We start from the raw sequence: 25,344 nt of genomic DNA on the forward strand, positions 1-25,344 counted from the left end.
GGGGCTTTGAAGAAGAAAGAGGAAAAAAAATGTGTTAACATTCACTTCCTTTAGAAACCTAAACAGGTAAATGCTGGGGTATGGGCAGGACTTTGCAGGTGTTGCAGGAGTGTGAGTGAATCCAACTGAGATCACGTGATTGGACTAGGGATCAAGTGCCTATGGCCCCCCAGAGTAGGAGGTGCACGGAGGTGCCTTGGACTAGGACAGGTAGGGTGCTGTGTTTATGGTGTCCTATGCTCATCCCAGGGAATGGAAACCATTCTTTGCCAGGATGTGCTGCCTGAAGGGTTGGTGGACCTGGGCCCACAGGTAATGCTTATAACCAAAAAGTAGCCTGGGTCCAAAGCAAGGGCAGAGGTTCTGGGATTACTCCCAAATCAATATAAAATTGTCATAAATTTGCATTTCATAAGAAAATGCAAAACATCAAATTATTTATAATGGCTGATATATTCCTCATAATTGGGGAAAAAAGAGAACGAAAGTATTAAAACTTTCTCTAAGAACTTTGGGCAATAGTCCTCGGGAACTCTTAACTAGCCATTTTATGCTAAAATTTGCTATTTTATGCTACAATTTGCTATTGCTATGAGTTGCATGCATTCTTCCTGGTGTACGCGACACCAAGTGAACGTCCAGGATCTCAAAGTGGTCCAAAGTAAATAAGTTCTACAATTTTTGTGGCATTTGGCTGTTCTCCAACACTAATAAGAACTTGGCCAAAGTCATGTACTGCTGGCTCTTCCAAAATTATCAACAGAGTGTTCTTGATGTTTTAATTGTATATGATTTCTTGTCAGCAACAGGCAGAAGTTCACAAAATCCTTTACTTCTTTTCCCCAATTTCGGGGAAGATCTTGGCACCATCCACAGACCCAGTTCCTGACAGCTCTAGGGCACACATGCATCCTAAGAATGCCCAGTGGGCAAATGGCCAGTTGCGTTAAAGTTGGGGGCCTTATGTCAGAGCCATATCTTGTAAGTCAAATTAGCTTTATTCAAATTTTTTCATTTGGCAAGCCTGAGCACAAAATGCCTGGAAGGCATGGATAAATGATGCTTCTAGCTCCTGGAGAAGACGTTGTTTTATAACCCCGTGGACCACGGATGTCTCCACAGCCTTTAGATAATCAGTTACTAAGATTTGCCCAAAAGAGTGTCTATCATTATACATTCTCATGTAAAACTTACCCACGGTTCTTAGCCTATCGGGGCCCAATTTGTAAAATGGGGGCAGTAGGGACTTACTGGCCAAAAAGCAATCTGCAACTGTCCAACTGAAGACCTATGAGTCAAGTCAGATGCCCGGCAAGTCAGAAGAGCCCAGGGCCTGCCTGGGCTATGTGCCACCCGAAGCACATTCACTGTCCACGCAACCAGAGCTCTTTGGTGCAGGTGAGTAGAAGTCATCGTAAATTCCATAGCCTCAAAGATGTGTAACAGATGCATGCAAAACATGGGCAAAGGGGGGCCAAAGCAAGAAGATGCCTGAGAGACCAGTGGACCAGGACTGCACTAAGCCTCATAAAATAGCTCCTGAGGAGGCCGAGGGGTCCAGCCTAGGAGGAGACCAGTTTGTAAAGCAAATGCCATCCACACGTGGCAGAACATTTCAAAACATAAGGCGGGGACCTAAAGTTCAAGAGCCCTGGCTTGTTCTCATTTGTTCGTTCATTCATTCACTCTCTCCCACCCTCCCTTATGCCTTCTCTTGCATCAAACTCCCTTGATTTTCCTCCCGGATCTCTGTCCCGGGCCCACTTTCCCCTCGGTGTCCTCTGAGCGCCCGTCCACCTCTCTTGTCTAGACACACCCCCTCCCTGGGCCACCTCCTCTCCATCCCACGGCTGTACATTTCATCAGTACCTACGTGACGTGGAAATTTCTGTCCCCAGCTTGCAAACTGGTATATTCAACTTAATTTCACTTAAAGGAGGAATTTAAAAAAAAGACAAGCAACAAACAAAGCGCCGGAACAACCAGAAAGCTCATCAGATGGATCAGACAAAGTGCTCACAGATCACCCATTTGTCTGAATTATGTGGCTGTGCAATTTACAATCTGAGGGTACGGAGACACGCCTGCATAATTTTTAAGTGTTTCGTCTATAGTGATCATCCATCTATGCTCAACACTGTATTTGCTCACGTATGTAGTCCTCGGGTTTTGAATAGGCTGTGTTTCAAAACCCTTTTGGTAGGGGTACCTGGGTGGCTCAGTCGTTAAGTGTCTGCCTTCGGCTCGGGGTGTGATCCTAGCGTTCTGGGATCGAACCTCACATCAGGCTCCTCTGCTGGGAGCCTGCTTATTCCTCTCCCACTCCCCCTGCTTGTGTTCCCTCTCTCACTGGCTGTCTCTCTTTGTCAAATAAATAAATGAAATCCTTAAAAAAAAAAAACCTTTTGATAGATTAAAATTCCATATCTCAGGACATAGTTCTTTGCAGAAGTTCAGCTTGGCCATAAGAGCCTCTCACTGTCTTCCCAATTCCCCCTGCCTTTGCCTTGCTACTGACACCAGCTTAGTTCAGGCTCTCAAGGCCTACGTGATTTCATTCCCAACACAATGATTTCCTGGTCTCCTGCCTCTACCCACCTCAGTCACCCCTGCACACGGCAGCTGTACTGACCTTTCTTAAAAAAGAGCTCCTATCACAATTGCTCAGAAATCTTGGTGGTTCCCTTCTGTCTACGGAGCTTCATGGAATTCTAGATCATCAAGTGGGGCAGGATCATAGAGATGAACCTAGTCCAGTGATTGCCAAACACCACTCTGGGGAATGTCCACATCAGGATCACAGGGAGCTGCTCGTTACCAGTACAGAAAACCAGACCCTTCCCAGAGCAAATCACCAGGGATGGGTCCCTTGGCATAGCTGTCATATGCGTTCAACGTCTTGGGGTCCTGCCCTACTCTAAGCCCCATCTGCTGACTCCCTTCAGCAATATTCCCACCAGTCCTCAGTGATGATGGACTAGCTACTTGGTAAGAGACCAATTTCATATTTGGGCATCTCTGACAATGCACCAGGAACCGCCGGGCCCAAGGTCATTCCTTTTCACAAGATAGTGATTCTTTTTTTTTTTTTAATAAATTTTTAGAAGATTTTATTTATTTATTTGAGAATGAGAGAGTAAGAGAGAGAGAGCATGAGCAGGGTGAGGGGCAGAAGGAGAAGCAGACTCCCTGCTGAGCAGGGAGCTGGATGTGGGGCTTGATCCTTGGACTCCGGGATCATGACCTGAGCTGAAGGCAGACACTTAACCGACTGAGCCACTCAGATGTCCCTACACCATAGTGGTTCTTGTTACTGACACAGCTGGCCTGCCTCCAGTATCTTTCTCTTCTCCCTGTTCCTACACTGACCTGACGCTCTTTCACTGGGGTTTATCTGGATCTGTCTTAGCACCTGGCTTTCAGGGAGAGTCCCAGAGGTCCAGTGTGGTCTGATAGCCCAGGGCAGGACAGGAGTCCCGCCTCTGTCTTGCCATCATATCTCAAGTAGAGTCTAGACTAAGATCACAGAAGTTAGCTCACTTTACCAACTTACCTCGAAGGTCAAACTCTTATAACCTCTTCAGACTTAAGATGAAAATTCAATTTGTATTTTATGAGGCAGTGCACAGACTTTGGAACCAGGATGACTGGTTTCAAATCCCACCTCTGCCACTTACTCCTGAGTGTCCCTGGACAAGTTATTTAACCCCTTGGTGCTTCATTTCTATGTCCATAAAATGGAAATAATAATAATTGCACCAATCTTACATGGTTGTGGTATAGATTAAATATATATGTACTTATAAAATATATCTGTATCTATCACCTGGAATAGTGCCTGGCACATAACAATCACTAAGAAAGTGCTACTATGATTATTCTACCAAAAGGCTTACAGTGAGAACATCGACTATAATCAAAAGCAGAAATATAATCTTGTATAGAATAATTTTGGTAACCACTTATTCTCTCTTCCCTTTAAAGCCTAAAAGTAATAAAGCTTCTCTCTAGAAAGAGAATCAAGTACTGTTTTGTTTTGTTTTGTTTTTGCAATATAAATAGTAAGCTACATTGTATTTCAAAAATCCCAGAATGGTTCCTGGTTCTCTAGGAAATAATCTATATACATCTCATAATTTAGAAGTCATTCAAAATTTCTGCTTTGAACACTCATATATGTACTCGCAATCAGGAGATTAATGGATACCTACCCAGACATTCAAAAACAAAACTATTTTCGTGTTCACAGCAGAAGACTGTGGACGGATATTTAAAGCCCAAACCCAAACATCAAGAGACAGAAACTGGGAAGCAGAAATCACTTCAGATGGCAATTTCACTTTCAAGCCTTCTGAGCAGCATTAGAATCTATGCCCTTTGGGGCAGGCAAAGGCAGACCATCCATACAACGCGTGTAATAAATTCATGACAGCCTTCAAAAATATCCCAAAAGCTTGGTAAGAGAGGATATTCCCATTTCATTGGAAACTGAGTGAAAAGGATACACCAAAAGCCAAAATTAGAAGAGGAATGGATTAACTTCCGATTTCAAGTTTTGATCTTGGAAGACATTTACCTGGACACTGTTATAAACTATCTGCACGATAAAAATGATCCCAAAGTGTCCTCATTCCCGAGTGTCCGATCCCAATTTACAATATGTCAGACACATCACATTTGTTATGTTACATGTGAAAATACCATATTCAAATGTAGTTTATTCTCTTTTGTAACTTGAGACCTGCTCTCCAAATTATCTTTGATCTGAGAACCCTAAAGGAACTTGAAATCTGATTCTCCTTACCTGATACTGGGTCAACAGTAAAAGCTTCATGAGACTGAATCAAAGTGATATGAAACTCAAAGTCTACGGGGCAGCTGCACTGCAAAGGGATAACGTGTTTTTTGCTGAAAAAAAAAAGGAAAAAATTTTATTCTTGATAACTACTTCTTTTGATATCAAGGAATAGAGACTCAAGTCACATAATAAACAACCGCAACAGTGACGATAGTCGACGGAGCTGCAGTAACTCCTGGGTGCCACCTGTCACATCCACGTCCCAGATATGATCTCTTCTAATCCCATGAGGTGGTACTGTGATCAACCCCACTTGCAGACAAGGCACACGAAGCACCAGAGAGGGTAAGTGTCCCGCCCAAGGTGACACAGCCAGTTAGTGGCAGAAGTGGGATTCAAGGCAGGTCCATGGGTCCCAGTTTCCGCACTCCAAACACCTCTGTCCACACTGCTTCTCACGTACTGTCAGGTTTATTCCGTGGACTCTCACGGTCGCAGGGAAAGGGCTTCTCTGCCACATAACGGGCCCCAGGGAAGCTAGGGAACACTGAATGAGCAGGCTTTACACAGAGAAGCCTGGGAAGCCGCTGGCCTTTATGGAGCTTGGACCTAGATGGTGTTGAAGAAACCACACCTCCGGTTGTGTCTGACTGAAATGTGCCAGAGACTCCTTATTTGGTAAGAATGCCAACAACAGTAGAGGACCCAGCGAGCGTCTGTGAATTCAGAAATGCTCCCCCACCAGACAAGTCCAACTTCTGGGTGTGCTTGAGGTTGTCCCTTACGGTACTGCGGGAGTTGCTACAGCTGTGGGGTCGCTCACAGAGCCCTGAGCTTCTCCTCACGTCCTCTCCTTCTATCCGGCCAAACCCACGTGGGCCAGAGTTTGCGGGATGAGCAAGGCATGGAGAAGCTGAGTTCTCTAGCTGTCACTTGGCATCCCCACAGACGCAGAGCTGGGGTGGGAGGTTATCTGGGCCCCTTTCAGCAGCTGGACATTGAGCTCCTCCCCTATGAGACTCAGCCCTGCCCTCCATCCCCGCATTTCCTTCTGCCTCCTCCCTTCTCTACCCCATAACTCCTGAGCCCTCATGGCCCATCTGGCCTTCCTGCCCAGGGATTGGTCTCTCCCTCTTAACCTTTTGGTGAGAGCCTTCCTGCCAACTGTGCTTCCCTCCCATTTCCCAGTCGGTGTCGGAGAATGTGACTGTAATCGGGTTGAGTAGAGCTGCCAGGCCAACTAGCATGCTGCCTTCTGAGTGGTGCCCATCCCGACCTCGTTTGCCTGGGGACTTTTCCCATCAGGACCCGCTTCCTTACCTGCCCAGTGCCTGTCTACCTGGGAGACACTAAGTCCTATGAAAGCAGAGCTGAGTCTACTAGCAAGTAGACTAGCATCTCCAGCATAACGTCAACAAAATTCCAGAGTCCTGCACAGGGCAAACACTCAACAAATATTTGTTGGAGCAAAGTAAAATAACTCTTTTTCTGTAATAATTCTGGAGATACAGTATAGTCCAAATGTGGTTTTTAAAAATTCTCCCAAGAGCATTTTTATTTGGCTTTAAATTCATTACCTTTTAAAAATTTCTGGAATATTCTAAATGTTAAGAAAGTTATAGAGAATAATATAATAGAGATCCTTTTATCCACTACCAATCTCTCAAATCTTCTGCTTTGAGTAAGCCGGTGTTTTATTTTTTAAGAAATAAAACATTGCAGAACACTCAAAACTCCCTGTACACCTCTCCTCTTCCTCCACTTTGTCCCTCCCCAGGGCTGATCCCTACCCCCGCCTCCACTGTCCATCATTCCCATGCATTTTTATAATACCTACATACAGAGGTATTCACAAAATCTATAATATTGTATTATTTTTCAACAATAGTGCTCTAAAACTAGTTAATAATGTTGCTCAATGCTATCTTTCTGAGATTTGTCCATGCTATACGATTTTTACGATACTGCTCGTTCATTTCACTAGTGATGAGTATTCTATTCCATGACTACGTCACCCTCGCTTACCTACTCCCTTAATGAAGGGCATTTAGGTTGTTTGCGTTTTTTCACTATTGCAACGTGGCAGTGACAATCCTTGGGTGTGACTCCTGATACCTCTGTAAGCTCAGCTACTCTAGGAATACCCGAGGAACGGGATTGCTGGGTAGTACTAAAGTCAAATTTCAACTTCACTAGATCTGGCCAGAATGCTCTCCAACGTCTTTTTACCAATGTATATTTCCATTAGCAGCCTCCGAGAGCTCCAGGGTTTTCCGACATTTTAACTTTTTCCGACCTGATGGGGGGAAATGGTATCTCATTTTATTTTCATATTCATTGCTTTGGGGTTGAGCTTCTTGTATTCATATGTATCCATTTGGGTTCTGTCTTCTATGAATCGCCCAGACAGAATCTTTGCCTCTTTTTCTACGAAGTTGTTCTGTTCTCTTATTAATTCGTAAATTCTACATATTAATTTTGTCAGTTATATTTGGTGATATAAATTCAAGATAAGGATCATTATACAGAGAAATCTCTTCAGCCAACAAAGATTTGAGCCCTTCATAGGTTTTTTTTACCAAGCTCATAAACCCTGTCCTCAGTCAGGCTCTCTAGGAGTACCCAGTTCATTGTAACTTTCTGAGATACTTCCTAATTCTGAAACACAGGGCACATAAAGGTCATTATATTTTCAAGGCAATTTACCCTAATGGATACTCGGGCCCCACTGGACATTAGCCATGCCGCGGCACTGGGGAGATAAAACTAAGAGTACAAGTTACATACGCCTCTCAAGAAGTGAGTAGCCTTGGGTGATGGTCAATGTCAAGTCTAAACTGCTCAGACCTGGTCTCTGAGGATCAGGCCAGTGACTCCCACCATCACATGAGCTGGATGGCGCTTGGGTTGGCAATCCCAGGAATCTGCTCAGGGCTGCCCAGGGAGGCAAAGCCGGCTGCCCAAGAATGTTCTGCTAAGAGCTGCATGTTTGCATTTTCCTGAACTGAAAGCAAAAAAAAGACTGCTGGGCCTTTTTATATATGCCCAAATTTAAATGAATTTTAGCACTCTGATAATTCCCATAGAACATGTGTCAGGGTATTTGCTTAGCGATGATTACGTGAAGCCAAGTTCCTGATGCATGAACCAGTCTGGAAAAACAAACAATTCCTTAAGGGCACAAAATTCCAAGTAACCTGATTCAGAAGGAGACACAGCAGTGCAGGTAACACAGATTTGCTTCCATCACTGCAGTTCACACTATGGGTGTCAAATCCACAAGGATGACCACCGTAATCACGAATCCAGCACAATCTAGATGAATTCGGGTCGCAAGGAATTTTGACAAATATAAAGGTTATTTAGAAATTTTTCATATTTGAAAAAAACCAAAATCCCATTAGATTCTAAGGAGACTTAGAGATTCTAAACTAAACACCCATGTTAAATACCATTAAAAGTGACCTACACCGAAGATGCGTGAATAAGTGTACCTATCTCACGCCTATGATTCCTGAGGCATCAATAGGACTCTGAGTTCTTCTAACTTAGAGGGAGCAGCCAGTTAAAGTATCAAAGCAGATAGAAGCTGGTACTTCGGAAGTTAACCACAACTTCTATCCCTGCTACTTTATTATTCAAACATTTTATCAGTTATGCTAAGGCTATGTGTAAATATAAAGTACTTTAAAATGATGTATAAAAATACACCAAGTACTTTAAAAGAATTATTCCCTATTTTGAATAAAATCCAACCCAAGCCTTTTTATTTCTTTATTTAGTTTTTTAATTTAAATTCAACTGATTAACATGTAGTGTATTATAGTTTCAGAGGTAGAGTTCAGTGATTCATCAGTCTTATATAACACCAGTGCTTGTTATATCACATTTATTTTTTTCTTACGATTTTTTAAAATTCACATATATTGTGTTATTTATTTCAAGAGTACAGGTCTATGACTCATCAGTCTTACGCAACACCCAGACTCTCTTAAGAATTTTTTTAGGTAATCTCTACACCCAATGTGGTGCTTGAACATGCAACCCTGAGGTCAAGAGTCACACATTCCACTGAATTAGCCAGCCAGGTGCCTCCCAGCCCAAACCTTTTAAATATATTTTTAAAAGATTTTATTTATTTATTTGACAGAGAGGGAGTGCGCGTGCGCACTAGCAGGGGAATGGCAGGCAGAGGGAGAGGGAGAAGCAGGTTCTCCACTGAGCGGAGATCCCGATGTGGGGCTTGATCCCACGACCCTGGGATTATGACCTGAGCCAAAGGCAGATGCTTAACCCACTGAGCCACCCAGGTGCCCCAACCCAAACCTTTTAAATACTAGACTTATATCATGATTAGGTACAAGTTGTATGCCTATTAGAAGAAGAGTGTACAAATTTGCCTTATGGAAATTAGATATTATAAAATAATATAAATTCAAATTTCTTCCTTCTCCCTTCTCTAAATAAATGCTAGTAGAGGGCCAAACATCCCACTGATATCCAGTTAATTATATAACATTTGTTTTTACCTTAGTCTGATGTTATTTTTATCATTTACCCTAAAATTTAACATTAGATTTGTCAAGGAAGTAACCAAGGTTTTTCTGAGAGAAGGAATGATCTTGTGAATTTGTAGATAACTTAAAATCAAATTTCCTCCCTAGTTCCAAAATCTCAGTGTGCAGAGAGCGGAATAAGCACATTGCCATACATAGGATTCGACTCCTTCTGGGAGAATGAAGGTTAACTGACAACAGCATGGCAATTGCTAACTTATGGCAAGATGCTGGACTCAGACGGCACAATAAATGAACCATTAGCTCTGAGGCCTGTATAAAATCTAAGGGACACACCCTTGAAATAAAGGGAGGCCTCCTCCCAGACATGTATGGATAATTTAAACTATAACACTGACCGTCACATGTCAATTCTGTAGGACTTTTCCTTTGTCAGCTGCTCATTGATGAGGGATCATTGGATAGATCTAAAGATGTGGGCAGCATGCCACAGTCTTTCCCTTGCAAATGTACAGAAGGCTCGTGAAAAAATCGCACCTGGGCATGCTTTGGGGTCATACGCGGTAGCAACTTTAAAACAACTCTGTGACCTCTTTCCACACTCCTTCCATTGACAGGGGGAGTCCAGGTCTTCTTCCCTGAAATCTGGGCTCTAGGACGACTTAATTGCCAGAATGCCATGGAAAGGATGCTGTACGCCTTTCGTGAGGCCAAGCCTAAGAAATGGGCACCTCTTGCTGCTCTTGACATACTCACCCGGCAACCTACTCACCATGTTGTAAGAAAGCCCTAGCAGCCTGGGGAGCGAACCAAGGCTCCCAGCCCTCGGCCCGGCTGAGGACCCAGAGGATAGCCCGTGCAAGTGCCGCATCTTGAAAAGTGGATCTTTCAGCCCCCCACTGACTCCAGAGGGACTGAGGACCTTCTCCACTGGGTCTGCCCACATGGTCCCCCCACAAACAAAACGAGGGATTGCTGTTCTTTGAAAGCACCGCTTCTAGGGTGATTTGTTACAAAGCAATAGAAATGGCCCCAAACAGCATTCTCTCTTTCTTGCTTCTTCTTTAGTGAATGATGACCTTATCCCCCATTTCTGGTTGCAATCCTAACTGGGCAATTTTAAAGTCTTTTTTTTTTTTGTACTAGCCCTTCATATGTACCAGTCACTAGGCTTATATTTTGGTTAGCCCCCCTGACAACTTGATATGTACTATTATTATGCCCATTTTATGGATAAATGAGCTGACCTAAAGGGTAGTCCAAGGACACGCAGTTCATAAGAGATGAGGGGAAATTAAAGGCAGGATCCCAGATCCTGAGCTGGTCACTGCTATACCTTATTACCTCTCTTTGGTCTCTAATATCAAGGAATATCAATGACATCCATTGCATTCTCTTTGAAACCGAGCCTTTTGTGCCTTATTTGTTGAGTTTTTTAGAAGGCGTTTCCTTTAATTATCCCAACAGTGGGAAAAGCCCAGAAAAATCCCAAGATCTTTTCTCAAATGTTACTAACTTCCTCTCAAGCACTGCCATGCACGTAGAGACAGGGGAAGAAATCTGGGGGCTGGCTAATTATTTTCCTGTAAGCTTTACATGTAAATTGTTGCATTCAGCATGTGATCCCCAAACCAGAAAGAAATCAGACAAAATGATTAGTCGCCTGATAAGCCAGACCCCCAACCCCCCAAACAGGCAATGATTTGAAAAGATATAAAGAGTTGAGGGTAAATTATGTTTCAAATTTCAAAGTATGCCCTTTTATCTAAGATAATTTATGTTCTTATGAACTTTCATGTGCTGCTTATCTTATTTTCAAAGACACAATTAATCTCACCGGGATTGGAACCTCAAACGGGAAGCAGAGTGGACCCATGAGCCTTAATGATATAGTCAAATAAAGACAAACACAGGTTTACACAAAGAAATGTTCAAGTAGCGGGCATTTAATTATTTTTTACACCTAGAGAATTAAACACCACCCTCATTTTAGCCTAAGCTTAGACCAATATTGCAGGCACAGAGCAAGAAGAAATCAAAGATTCAGGGAGGTTCGATGCCCTTCTCTTGCTGGCCTGGCCTTTGAGCTCCTTACTTGCCTTTGGTTCAACTCTTTCCTCAACATAATTGCTTAGTCCTCCCTGTTGGTAAAACCCCCCACTCCCTGCCTTCACTCATGCCTCTGTAGCTTAGGAAAAGGTGGAACCCTAGGGAACAACCAGAATTAAATGAGGTCACCTCTGCATTCTTGGTAAAAGAAGCTAAGGCATTTCTCTAGGGGATGGAATGGAACTGAATGCGGAAAAAGTTAGAAGTGACCATGACATGTTATCTGCCATCTGCAGAGATAATACGTGCCCTATTCATGTTTTTTTTTTAAACCACTGTAACAAAATACGGTAACACAGACATAAAATTTAGCATTTTAACTATTTTTCAGCCTACAGTTCAGTGGCATCAAGCACATTCATATTGTTGTACAACTATTACCACCATCCTTCTCCAGAGCTCTTTTCATCTTGGAAAACTGAAACTCTGTCCCCAGTAAACATGAGCTCCCCTTCCCCCATTCCCTCCACCCCTGGCAACCCCCACTCCTTCTATTTTTTGTCTCTGAATTTGACTACTCCAAAGGACCTCCTATAAGTGGTTTTTCATACAATATAAAATAGCTTTGAAAAATTAAACATTAACTTCACTTAAAAATGAAAGTATTCATATAAATGATACACATTAGAGAAAACAGCACCTTACAACTCACTCGAGTAGCAGATAATGTGCGATAAGATGGGATAAGGAGTGAAATTGGGGGGTGGCTCCTTTGAGTCAGAGCAGGGCCTGTGGCCGAGACCAGAGAACAGGGACATCTGGCATCAGGACGAAAGTCACATTCAAGAGAAAGGAAGCAACTGAAGTGTGATGTGAAGGGAGATGAAAAGCCTCCTGCAGTTGATTTCTTCTTTTATTGAGAAAAATACAGCATTTATTCAGAGAAGGTAAGAGGATATGCTAAAAACTACTTCGAGGCCTTTTCTTCTTTTAGAATAGAGGGCACAAGGGACCACACGCTGACTGCATTCAAAACACACCTCCTCAGAGCTCAGACACCTGTGATGTTCAGCCTGACAAGGCCAGCAGGGCACCCAGCTGCTGGCTTACGGGCTTGCGGCTTACCCACCAGCAATTATCAGAACAAAAAGCTCACTCGGAAGAGGAGTAAGAAATGAATTTTTAAAGCAAAGCAATTTACATTCCAATGATTTCGATCTTGAAATGGTGATAGATGAGAAATTTTTGTGAGAAATGTTGGGCATATTGAAGAGAAAGCAACTCTTTAAGAAAAAAGAGTCACAATTCAGTTGACTGGTTGCTAGTTACTCTTTTCAAGTAACCTGACAAGCATCAAATAATCACATTCTAGAAACCATGTTTTGTTTTTTAAAAAAAGATTTATTTATTTATTTGAGAGAGTGAGAGTGTGAGTGCGGGGGCAGAGAGACACTATGCAAGCAGACTCCTGCTGAGCGTGGAACCGACACGGGGCTCGATCTCATGACCCTGAGATCAGGACCTGAGCTGAAACCGAGCTGGACACTTAACTGACTGAGCCACCCAGGCACCTCTCTAGAAACGATGTGAATAGCACACATGTATGTGCGTGTGTGTGTATGCACACGCACACACGTCCATGCACGCAGGTACCACCGACCTGGATGCGGGGCATGGAGAACAGCAGCAGGGGTGACCAGAAGTGGCTGCTTGGACAGAGCTTGGTGTGAGATCTGACTGCTGTATAAGCCAAGCAAGAAGGAGAAGTGCCCAGAAAACACTTTCCATTTAGGGGTATCTCTCCAGCACCAAAAACAATCCACAGTGTTTGTCTCTGCTGCTTCCAGGAATGTGCTTTGGGTAGACACGGAAACTCTTTGTGTTGTATTTATTCTTAAATATCAGAATTGGGACCCGACCTCTGAATATTTTTTGTAGAATTTAAAATGTAGAACATTTTAAAGTTCTTACTACTTAGTCCATGATGCCAGCTTGGTAGTTTCATGTAAGTCACAAAGGTATACGCTGTGGAGTTTAAGGAATCATTCCAAGAATGTATACAAAGACTTAGTCCTCCCTGTTGCTCCTTTGTGCTACAGAGCATCCTAAGCTACAGAAATACCCCACCTTTCATTACTGCCCTGATACACACATTCATTTGCTCTAGGTGCTGGCCAAATGCTGGTGCCGCTCCGTCCCTGAGCCCCATGCGAACCAAGTGAGCAATTTTCAAATCAAATTTGTACAAAATCTAAGGGAGAAAAACAGACTATTACAATATTCAAGCCATGCTTTAATGAGGTCAATATCGCTTTCCCCATTTTCAGTTTTCTAGCCTTTCATCACTTTCCCCAGGAGTCAAAAATCTAGAACTCAGCATTTTTAAGAAAAAAAAAAATTAAGGCCTTCCATTGAAAGTTCCCTTTGTTGACTGTCTCAAGTTGGCACCCACTTCTGCTGAATGAAAGGAGGAAGCATTTATGCCCCTTCATCATTATTATTATTATTATTATTATTATCCTTAAGGTTTAGGAGTGGGATGATTTTCTTTTCCTGCTAAAATTCATAAAAAGAGACTGGGTCAAAATATTAGGTCAGCAAAGGGATATTAAATCCAAGCAATTTTAACTGTAAAATACGGTAGAATTTTTCACATAGTAAAAATTCAGGCTGTTGTTAAGTGACAGTGATTTTTTTCCCTCTGAATATCAATTTTGAAATATAAGTTCACTGCTGCTTGATAAAGTCAAGTAGGAGCTGAAATAAAGCACAAGTGTGTCAATGAGCTCAAGTCACCCTCATCAGAATATTTCCCTTAAAATGCTGCTGCTCCTTCAAGTCAACTTTGACTTTGGGACATAAAAAATGAGTCCATAGTATAAGGAGTGTGTTTCCCCCGATGAGCTGAAAAATGTGAATTTATTCTCTTTGAGTAGGGAGGGCTTCAAAAAATCCTTTTGAAGATCAATGTTGTAGTCATTCTGACCCCTTCATTCTAACCCAGTTATAGCTGGTTTGAGGGCCCTTCACACGGAGGCTCTTTACTGGCACAATTCGAAACAGGACCTGGTTGCTGTCTATGCTGGTCATCCTCACTGTTGATCTTTCCCTCCCAGTGCTCCCTGGAGGATGCACATTCTCCTGTGGTCCATGCGCTTTCAACCGTAGGGGAGTGAGAGAACTAGGTTTCATTTGGACATCCTATTCTGACCTTGGCTATTCCCACGCTTTCTGAAATAAGCCATGAGGTTCACTGCCTAAAGAAAAACATTCTTTGGTAAATTGTTAAACTTATGATGCAAAAGTTCCAGAGACTAAAATTCCTGGCTTTGGATGGCGTAGCTAGGGACCTGCTCTGCTGGTGTTGTTAATGAGACCCTGTGGTCTACACAGCATCTGCGGCTCTGAGATGATCTCTTAGTTCCACTTGCTTAGGAGCAACATGACTGCCTTGCCCGCGGGGCCAACCAGGTCCAGGGTGGAAAATGGGGAAGCAACAGAGAATCCAGGAGAGGACCCAGGTGACTTTCATGTAAGCTCCTCTAGAGCACACTAACCAACTGGTCAACAGGCAGCTTGGTGCAAGGAAGATCAGTTGACACCCCATGGTGGGAACTGGTCAACTGACTGGGTTTGTTACAGATTCCGACCAGTTACTGGGTACCAGGTAGACACTGCTGGAGAAACTACAGAGCTAGATGAATGTATACAAATCTTTTTAGAACCACAGGAATGGAAAGACACTAAATTTCAGCACCTAATAGAAGCGTGTTCTTATTTACTTGTATCTATAAGAAGGGGAAAATTGTATTTTTAAAAAGATTTTAATTATTTATTTGAAAGAAAGAGAGAGAGAGAGAGCACGAGCAGAGGGGCAGAGGGATAGGGGGAACAGACTCCCCACTGAGCAAGGAGCCCACCGTGGGGCTTGATCCCAGGACCCTGAGATCATGACCTGAACTGAAGACAGATGTTTAGCCGACTGAGCTACCCAGGTGCCCCAGGGGAAAATTGTATTTTATCTATAGTACTCCCTAAGATATAAAGTGATTATGAAATTTAATCAGCCATGGTGGTTAGACTCCTTATAAAGCAGAATTTCAACCTATAAAAGGGAAAGAGAGCTGAAAGTCCTCTGCACCCCATAGTGTTTGGTTTAGAGATGTTGGACAGAAAGTGGAATGCAACTTTTTGTTATTTACAGAAGCTGTCAAAATACATTTTACCAGACCTTAAGCCTCCATGGATGTTTATAGGTAGCTGGCAAATGTCCACATGGAATTTTATTTCAGCAAGGAAAATTTACAGCTATCAAATGCAGCCAATGAAAATGTGGTTGATGAATATATACAAGTCTACTTCACGATCTTGTGGGAAAGGAACCAAAGGCTAGCCAGTCTTCTGAGAAGGGCTACGCAGACCACAGTTGCTTCTCCCCAGAGGCAACCTCAAAGAAAGAAAGCAGGTTTGGTGGTACTCAGTGCAGATCTTAGAACTTGTGGCAATTTTGTCTGAATGGATTCTACATACACAGAGAAAACACATTCTCTGAATCTACCTTCTGTTAGATTTGTGTTTTCCCACAACCTTTGTCTTTCTCCATAATATACAGTAATTTTTCTTTAGCTGTAGACGTGATTGCTTTCCTCTGACATTTACAAATGTAAGTGCTGTTGGAACTCACACACCGCTGGTAGAAGTTAAAAATGGTGTAGTCACTTTGGAAAGTAGTCTGGCAGTTCCTCACAATGTGACATAGAGAGTTCCCATATAACCTAGAGGTTCCAATCCCAGGTATATACCCCACACAAATGAACACATATATCTGAATAAAAACGTACACACAAATGTTCACAGTGGTATTATTCAAAGTAGCCAAAAAGTGGAAACCACCTGATGTCCATCGACTGGTGGATAAACAAAATGTGGTAAAGGCACACAATGGAGTATTAAATGGCGATAAAAAGGAACACAGTGCTGACACATGCTGTAAGTTACAAGAACCTGGAAAACATTATGCTAAATAAAAGAAGTCAGTCACAAAAGACCTCCTAGTACATGGTTCCATGTATCTGAATGTCCAGGATAGGCAAATTTATAGAGACAGAAAGTAAATTAGAGTTTACTTGAGACTAGAAGTTTGAAGGAGAAATGAGAAATGGGTAATGAGTTTCCTTTTGGCAACGTTCTAAAATTGATCGTGAGGATGGCTGCCTATACTGAAACCATCCAACGGTGTGTTTAAATCAGTGAATTTTATGATACGTGAATCATATCTCAGTAAAGCTTTTTTTTGTAAGTATAAAGGCCAAGAGAAAAGAGCTCCTCCTCCCTGCCCTGCCCCACCCTGCCGCACACCTGCCAGTGGGCCGCTCTCCCCAGCTGGGGCGCAGTCCCTGAACTGGCTCTTCTGGAGCTTCCCCCTTGCCCCTCAGCTGTTAGCCCCATCACTCACTGTTGGAAGCCGGCCTTCCCATTCCAACCTTCTCATCGCAATTTCTCCATATGGTGTCTACCTCTGCTAAAGTGTGCGTCAACCTGTCTGGGTCTCACTTGTATGTTACTTAGGTAAAAATCTCTTCGGTGGTGATAATGATGATGGCCGATAGCTAATTTAAATCAGTAGCTACATGCAAAGCACTGTTCTTAACTACTATCAAGTATTAAAAAGTTTCAAATATTGTTAACTATTGATAAGTTCTACTTGAACCTGTTTTATCTTCAGAACAATTCTGCCAGGTACGTACTTTTTTTTTTTTTTTAACATTTATTTATTTGAGAGAGAGAGCGCGAGTGGGGAGGAAAGGGAGGGGGAGAGGGAGAGAGAGAGTCTCAAGCGGAATCCACACTGAGTGCGGAGCCCTACACGGGGCTCGATTTCATGACCCTGAGATCATGACCTGAGACAAAATCAAGAGTTGGACGCTTAACCGGCTGAGCCACCCAGGCGCCCCTACCAGGTAAGTACACTTATGAACTGCATTTTACAGATGAGGATTCTAGACGGCACAGAGAGGCTGTCCTTTTTCAGGGTCACACAGCCATCATGAAGCAGAGCCTGGACTGGAATCCAGACAGAATGGCTCCAGAGACTTAGTGGTCTATACTGTCCAACACGACACTTCATTGCCTTGTCTCCTTTTCAGTGTCTTTATTGAAAGTCCTTGCAGGCCGGTCAGGTAACAGAAATAAGAGAAGAGGGCTGCGTGTGAGGCGACAGGGCGTGGTGCGGGCTGTGGAGTGCTGGCAAAGGCACTGCCCCGTAAAGAGGCACCTTCAGTTTCATCCCTACTGAACTGACCGTGGCCATGCAGGATGTGGGCCCGGCATGGCTGTTATCTTCCTCTTCTTTTTTTTTTTTTTTAATTTTTTGGTTTTTAAATGTTGGCAGCAAATTCAAGGTTAAAAAAAACAAACAAACAGTGTGGGCCACCACCATCTGGATGAAACCAAACAGGTCGGCAGTTTCATTACATCAGAAGCCACAAATTGGGGGTCAGAGGGCAGATTTAGAGGTCATGAATAAATGAATGAATGAAGCAATGAGTTGGGGACTAGAAACAGTCTTTGACAGACAAGATTTGGTGGACCGCTTCTTCGTTGTCTTCCAACAATCTAAAACTTCCTTAGAACACCATGCTGGGCTTCAGGTTTTCCAAGAGGAGGTTCAAATGGAAAGACTGAGCTTGAGGAGCTAAGATGGGAGCGGAAAGAGGTAGAGGCAAGACACCAAGCAGCCAGGTGTCCCATCTCTAAAAGACACAGTGACACATGGACGACAGAGCGGAAGGAGGTGCCGGCTGGAGTTGCCCCTGGGTGGGGTGAGGTGGGGCCTAGAAGCTTCCAGGCAGCTGGGACAAGTGTAGAGTGCAGCACAGGAGCTGCGTGCACTTCTGGCCCCCCCACCCAGCCTGACCTCACAAGCAGCCCCTGCAGAAACGAACGGAGCCACATGGGGGGTGTTCATGTGCATAGAGGTGAGGGGCCTCATACTGGGGCACAGCAAGAGCAGCCGCCCACTGCAATTCAGCACCACCAGAGATGGTCAGATGGGCCTCCCAGGGAAGGGCACACTGCGATAGGAACAAAAATGAGGCCTGGGGGAGACCGGAGATCACCAGTGAAGTGACCGCATCTTCCCCTGCATCTGAGCAGCGGCTGGGAGCAAGTCAGCCCTTGTAGGGAGGAGCCTTTCATCACCGGTAATATTTAGAGTTGTTGGTGCATGGTGAGAGTCAAAAGCAGATTGGCTTCTAGAAGGTTTTGTTGTCTTGCAAAATATTCTGCAGACAATGAACTCATGTTATGGCTTGTATGTGGGGAGACCACTCCCACTACCCAGGTCTTGCTGTGTCACTGAGCGGAGCCTCCTTGCTAGGCCCTGTCCTGTCCTGGGGAGGGAAGGCAGCCCAGAGACAGCTGACCTGTGTACTCTCCAGTTCCGGCACAGTCCACCAGGAGACTGTCACCTGTCCCGGGCGACAGCTCATATCAGCTCAACTGCTCATGGAATCCATACCCCCGTCCAGAAGCCCAGCTCCAGAACCACATGAGGCCGGACAGAGTGTTGACAAGTGGACGTCTAAATCAAGGGCCAGTGTGCCTGCCGCAGGTTTCTAATAGATGCTGTTGGCACTCTCCTCCCCCCGCTGGTACATCCAGCACCCAGCTCTGGGACTGCTGTTGCTTGGCCTTTTGCCAGGAAAGTGCCCTTGGCGGGGGGGCTGGGCACCCTCCCATCCCCATCCTTCACTCCTTTATAGGTTATGCCTATGTCATGTGCAATGAATCCTTGTTTCTGCTTCTAGGACACCTGGCCAGAGACCCTCCTGCTACATTGACATTTTGCCACCACCGCCTCTGTTCCAACTGTCCCAGGGGCCCTGGCTCACCTGCGGTCCTGGCCTTGCGTCCTGCAATTCTCTCCCTGGGCCCAGTCCCCAGAACGAGCTTTCTGAAAGGCAGATCTGACCGTGCCGTTTGCTTCAATATTTCAGTAGTAAAATCTGCATTGCTCAGCAAAGCCTATGAGGCCCTTCTCACTCAGCCCCTGCCCCGCTTCCCCTGCCACAGCTCTTGCCACCTACATCCAGTCACACGAACATTCTAGACAGGCTAAAGGTGCTGTGCCATTTCACATCGTTGACTTTGCCCTAGCTACTGCCCTGCCTGGAACACCCCTCTTCTCTCCTATTCCACTCTCTTCTTCTGCCAGCTGATTTCTGGTTATTCTTCAAAAACTAAGTTCAGACGCGTTCTCCTCTAGGAAGGCATGTCTGAGCTCCTGCATCCCAACTGCCCCCAGCCCACTTCCCACTGCACTGGGTTAGGTCCTTCCTTCGAATGCACCGCATTAGACATTAGGATCGGCTGCTTAGTCATGACATCAGCTCTGAGGCATCTCTGTGTCCTCAGCAGTGCCTGGTACGTACTGGCTTTCAGTAAACGTCTGATGAATGAGTGAATGCTGAACAAGGAACCCACTCAAATGATACCTTCAACCTTCAAGGTAGCCTCGGATGAACAGAGAACATTTCAGGTGAAAGCCCTTTCAAGTGCTTCCCTCCTGTCCTGCTGCTACCCGACATTTTGAGAGTGAATGTAGCATAAGACAGTTTGGATGGTTAAGATTTGGTCAAAAGCCATTAAGCAAAGTGCATTAAGTCTTGGGAAGACATTGCCTGCTGTCAGGATGTTTGGAGGAAAAGAGGAGCATGCTTATCTTTTGAAGGATTTTTAAAAATCGCACACCCTTATACACAATAACTCAGTTTAATAAACTGTTTAGCTGAGATTTTCATTCTGATTATAAATGAAGGGCTTTATGTACAAAATAGTTTGGGAGAAGTTTCTAGGGAAGTTGGTAGATGTCTGCATTATAAACCACATCGTTTCCACCAGTTTATTAAAGCACTGTTCTCAACTCCTAAGCTGGCTTATGATCCAAACAAAAAGTCATTTGAAATTTGTGGAGGGAAAAAAGAAAAGGAAGGAAGGAAGGAAGGAAGAAGGGAGGGAGGGAGGGGGGAGAGAGGAAGTAAGGAATCATGAACTAGGAAGTTAGCTGTTTCTTGCCACTTCTGTTTTTGTAAAAGTTGCTATATTCACCCATTTAAAAGAAATAGCTATGTTTGGCCTCAAAATGCATAGAGTGAGGGGGTCCAGCCAGGAAGGACTCACCTTTGCAGGCCACTTAGTACTGACAAGGCCTGGATGAAAACGGGAAGGTTGAGGAGGGGGGAGGGAGAAGGCAAAATAAACAGAGGAATGGGACAGAAAGGGGCCAAGAATATATGTCAGTGAAAGTGTCAAACTCTGAGAATACCCATTGTTGGCAGTGATGTAGGAAAACAGGAATTCTCATGCACTGAAGGTGGGTGTGTGAATGGGTACCACCATTCTGGAAAACAATTCGGCATTACATAGTAACACCGAGTTTGTGCTAGACCTACATTCCACTTCTAGATGTCTACCCTGGAGAAAGTCTAGAGTATGTGCCCCAGACCACGAACAGGAATATACAACAGCAGTCAGTGCTGGTCACAGCCAAAAAAAAAAAAAAAAAAAAGTGTTAACAACCCATAAGTACATTAGCACTAAAGCAGAAAAAAAAAATTGTGGTCAGTCCATTCAGCGGACACCACAGTAGTGGTCAGTTAACATGGTGAAACCACAAAACCATAACGTTGAATCAAAAAAGCAAGTTACAAAAGAACTTACATACAGTGTGATTCCATTTATATAAAGAGTACACACTGGCAAAGTGAAACAATGTGTTATTTAGGGGTGCGCCCAGGTATGTGTCAAAACTATTAAAATAAAGAAAAGATTATCACAAAATCCCAAATAGTAGCTGCAAAGTTACTGATCATGTTTCATGTGTTAAAGCCAGTGTTCATTATATTATTACTGTTTAAACCTTACAGATGATTAGATATCCTTTTACATGTATTATTTATTTACAGTTCTTAAAGCGTTGCTGAAGAAAAATAAGTGAAGAGAGATGAAGGGTCAGAAGGTCATGGGAAGGTATGTGTGTGGCAGGGGGGAGGGTCACACATCAGCTGAACTAAGGCAATTGTTCCAGAATAAATTTGAGGGTTTCACTTTAGATAAAACTAAAAAGGAAGGGCACGAAAGCTCATACACCTTAGTCCATAGGCACAAACCCCCCTGCCCCGCCCCAGGCCCAAAGGGTTCAGCCGGCCCTCTCTCCATCGAGCCCTGCTGTCTGGTCACTAGTAACTTGTATCCCCCTGCTCAGTGCTGCGGGAGGCACCTGAACTTGCCCTCAGCCCCAAAGCACGCTGAAGCCCAGTCTTTGCTCACCATCTGGACTTGTAGCAAGAGACGTCTAGTGTTCGCCAGCTCCTGGGTGGATTAAAATCCTCTGGTGGCCATATCACCTACAAGGAACAGTGCATGCCTCTGCTCTTACTAAGGCTTCATACGATTTCCCTGCCTCGAATGCCATCCTCATATTCCACCACTCTATGGAGTCCTCTTAGGATAACCAGATGTCACCGCCAGAGGAGTGAGGAGTGATCACCCCCATCTCTCCAGTCAGCTCCATCTTCTGGGCCCATACAGGACCCCATGTGTGTGTCTAGCACACACAGCACTTAGCGATTGGTGTGACTAACCATGGTTCTATCCCCACTAGACTCAAAGACATTCAGAATCAGAACGTTTGTCTATTTATCTTTTTGCCGTGGGTGATAATCAAAGTATTAATCAATTGGGACTTCCAGGCAGTACTCAATTAGAGTGGCTATAAGGCTGGGACTGTGTCCTGCAGATGCCTCCCCCAACCCCCAAATCTCTAGGTATTAACAACTTAGTTGCTGAATCATTGAGAGGTGGCAGGAAGGGCAGGACAGGTGCCGGGCAGCTGGGACGGAGGGAGAGGAGTTCAGGACAGTATATATTTCCCAACCAGTACAGAAGTATTAACAACTGGCACGGCCATTATATATCTCTAACAGCTCAGTATCCATTTTTTCCCATCTCTAGGGACAGGTAGTAGGTATTTAATAATATTTACTGACAAAAAACCAAGACATATCTTAGATTACAATTGGAATCTTTAACTATTTTTCCAATAAGATAGAGGTGAGGAATCTGAGATCTGGCTTGGATACTGACTTTCTATTCTCTCTGCTTTCTCATCCAAAACGGAGATTGGTTAATGGATGGGCATGAGATCCAAGTTGGTCCAAAAGACTCAATCCTGGGACTTTTGCTTGAACATCCCCAATCCCTCCAGTCCCTCCAAACCCCTGTTGCCAATAGTATTTGAAGCTTCTGGCAGCTTTCTTACCCCCATGATGGGGGAGCCTTTTGTAAAAGAAGCCTGAGCAGAGAGAAGAAGAACCAAGAAATGGAGAGAGTCAAGTTCCTGCAAGCTGATTTAAACCCTTAGACCCAGCCATGCCTAAAGATCCACCTTGCACCTCTCAGTTAAATGGCCCAATAAATTCACTTTCTTGCTCATGATATTTTGACAGGGGCTTTTGTTTTTGTGTTGCCTTTTAAAAAAATTTTTTTAAGGATTTTATTTATTTATTTGAGAGAGAGGAAGAGACAGAGAGAGTACAAGCAGGAGGAGAAGGAGAGGAAGAGGGAGAAGCAGACTCCCCAGTGAGCAGGGAGCCTAATGCAGGGCTCGATCCCAGGACCCTGGGACTATGATCTTAGCTGAAGGCAGATGCTTAAACAACTGAGCCACCCAGGAGCCACTTGTTTTGCCTTTTCAACTATAAGTCCAGTCTAACTCAGCTACAAGCATAACCTGCCATTAGGGAAAATAGAAATCTAAGTTTCTATGTGCATATCCCTTAACTTTTCACAACCTAGGACATTTTGGTAGTTCATCTTGGTAACTCACCTTTCACCCAGGACAACGTTGGATAGATTTATAAATGAGGGAAAGTCCAGTGTGTTCACGACAGGATAGGCATGGATGGGAACAAGCAAAGTATCATCTCCCTAAAATTAATGGGGAAAAGAAAGTCAAGTTTACCATACAAGAGGCTATAATTTTCAAAGATGAACTCGTAGCTACTTTATTTCTTATGTTGTTTTCTATCACTAAAAAATATTTCCTTAAGAAACCTGAGTGCTTACATTTAACATTAGAAATATTGAGATTTCCTAGTTATAAACAAAGTGTAAGAAATTTTAAGTACATTTCCTTGAAGCGATATTCACTATTATCCAGGAAAGCTAAAGATAATGATGCTTTTGTGTAGATACAAAGGCAGTAATCTACCTGCTTCTAGCTGAGAAAATTATACGCCGACACAATATGTAGTAGCCCGGGAGAAACAGAACCAGAGTCAGCTGATCCAGACAGCACTGAATAGGAAACAATGAACTGACATCAGGCACAGAGGGCTGCTGGCCGTCCTGCTTAATGTATGACCTCGAACAAGGCCTCTCCAGGCCTCTTTTCTTCCTTTGCAAAATGGGGATACTTCTGCTTTCACTTTAAAGGTATTTTTAAGGGGCACCTGGGTGGCTCAGGTGGTTAAGCATGTGCCTTCAGCTAAGGTCATGATCTCAGGGACCTGGGATGGAGCCCCACGTCAGGCTCCCTGCTCAGTGCGGAGTCTGCTTCTCCCTCCCCCTCTACCCCACCCCCCTGCTCGTGCACTCTTGCTCGCTCGCTCTCTCTCAAATAAATAAAATCTTTTTTAAAAATTAAAAAAAAATAAAGGTATTTTTAAGAATTAGAGACAAGAGCACTACATATGTGCAAGGTATTGTTAGCATTACCATTGAGTAGCAGGAGACAGGCCCTGGCACTCGGTGCCATGCCTGCCCTCGAGATTCGTCTTCTCCATGCAGATACTCCTTTTTTTTTTTTCTTTTAAGATTTTATTTATTTGACAGAGAGAGATACAGAGAGAGAGAGAACACAAGCGGGCAGGGGGGAGAGGGAGAAGCAGGCTTCCCGCTGAGCAGGGAGCCCGATGCGGGGACCCTGGGATCATGACCTGAGCCGAAGGCAGACGCTTAACAACTGAGCCACCCAGGTGCCCCGCAGACGCTCCTTCTGAAAGCCATACTCTACTTTTGTTTTTAGTTTAGCTTTTCAATTTTTTTTTAAAGATTGAAACTCATTGGTTACTAAAAACATACTCTTCCATTTTAGTTTTGAAAAATTAAACTTAGTTCCCCTTAAGGACTCTTGACTTGCAAGAACTGGACCTAGAAGAGCAAAGGGAAGCGTGGCAGGGACCATGTGAAGAGAGGAATTGACAGCACATGGAGCTGGCACTGCCCGGAGGCCACAGGATGAATTCGGTGACCTAGAAAAGGCTCACAGGGACTTACCCGGTCCAGCCATCTGGGGTCAGGCCATCCAGGCTCCTACCTCCCCGCAGACCCCCAGGGCTGCCATTGAGGACATTCCCACACAACGCCATCCAGTCCCTGGGGTTTATAATCACAATTTGGGGGTCCTGCTAATTTGGTGGCCTAACACTTAAAGGAGTTCATTTAAGCTATTTGAAAAGTCTTTATCAACTCCTAGCACTACATGATAAGTAAGATTTCTGGGCCAGGGCAGGCAGAAAACCTAAAGCAAATGATGTCTCATGGCTCTGCCCTGGTTCCTGATGGCTCCACACCCAGGACCCAAGTCACTGGACAAGGACCCTCCATACCACTCACACTGGCTGCCCAAGGAACACGCCTGCTGGGTGAGAAACTTCACACTTATCACTCCATTTCCCTTTGTTCTTCCCTCAGGATATAAATTTTGATGTCCTCCCGTCCCTTACCCTTAAAAAACCAATTTTAAGCAAACTTACCTTACAGTGAACCCGGATGCAGTCATAATAGTACCGCCACTCATCTGGAGAGAACGTGACGGTGATGGTGAGGGACAAGCCGGGGATAAGGTGGTGTTCCTAGAAGACAAGTGGGCCCAGAGTACACAGCAGGGCTGTGGTGGCAGCACCCTCCACACCCGTC

The 25,344-nt window shown here is 44.1% G+C and overlaps 1 protein-coding gene across 1 annotated transcript in view; it reads right to left on the minus strand.

Annotated features, from left to right (window-relative positions):
• CFAP221 (cilia and flagella associated protein 221) overlaps positions 1–25,344 on the minus strand; it is a 97,931-nt gene that overhangs the window by 61,536 nt on the left and 11,051 nt on the right. Inside the window, exons 4-6 of the mRNA XM_034641996.1 lie at positions 25,182–25,280; positions 23,252–23,352; positions 4,805–4,908 (exon numbers count right to left, since the gene is read on the minus strand). Coding sequence (XP_034497887.1) covers positions 4,805–4,908; positions 23,252–23,352; positions 25,182–25,280 — 304 coding nt within the window. The remainder of the gene's footprint in view (positions 1–4,804; positions 4,909–23,251; positions 23,353–25,181; positions 25,281–25,344) is intronic.

The sequence above is a fragment of the Ailuropoda melanoleuca genome, chromosome 2 (assembly GCF_002007445.2).
Source record: "Ailuropoda melanoleuca isolate Jingjing chromosome 2, ASM200744v2, whole genome shotgun sequence".
NCBI classification, from domain to species: Eukaryota; Metazoa; Chordata; class Mammalia; order Carnivora; family Ursidae; genus Ailuropoda; species Ailuropoda melanoleuca.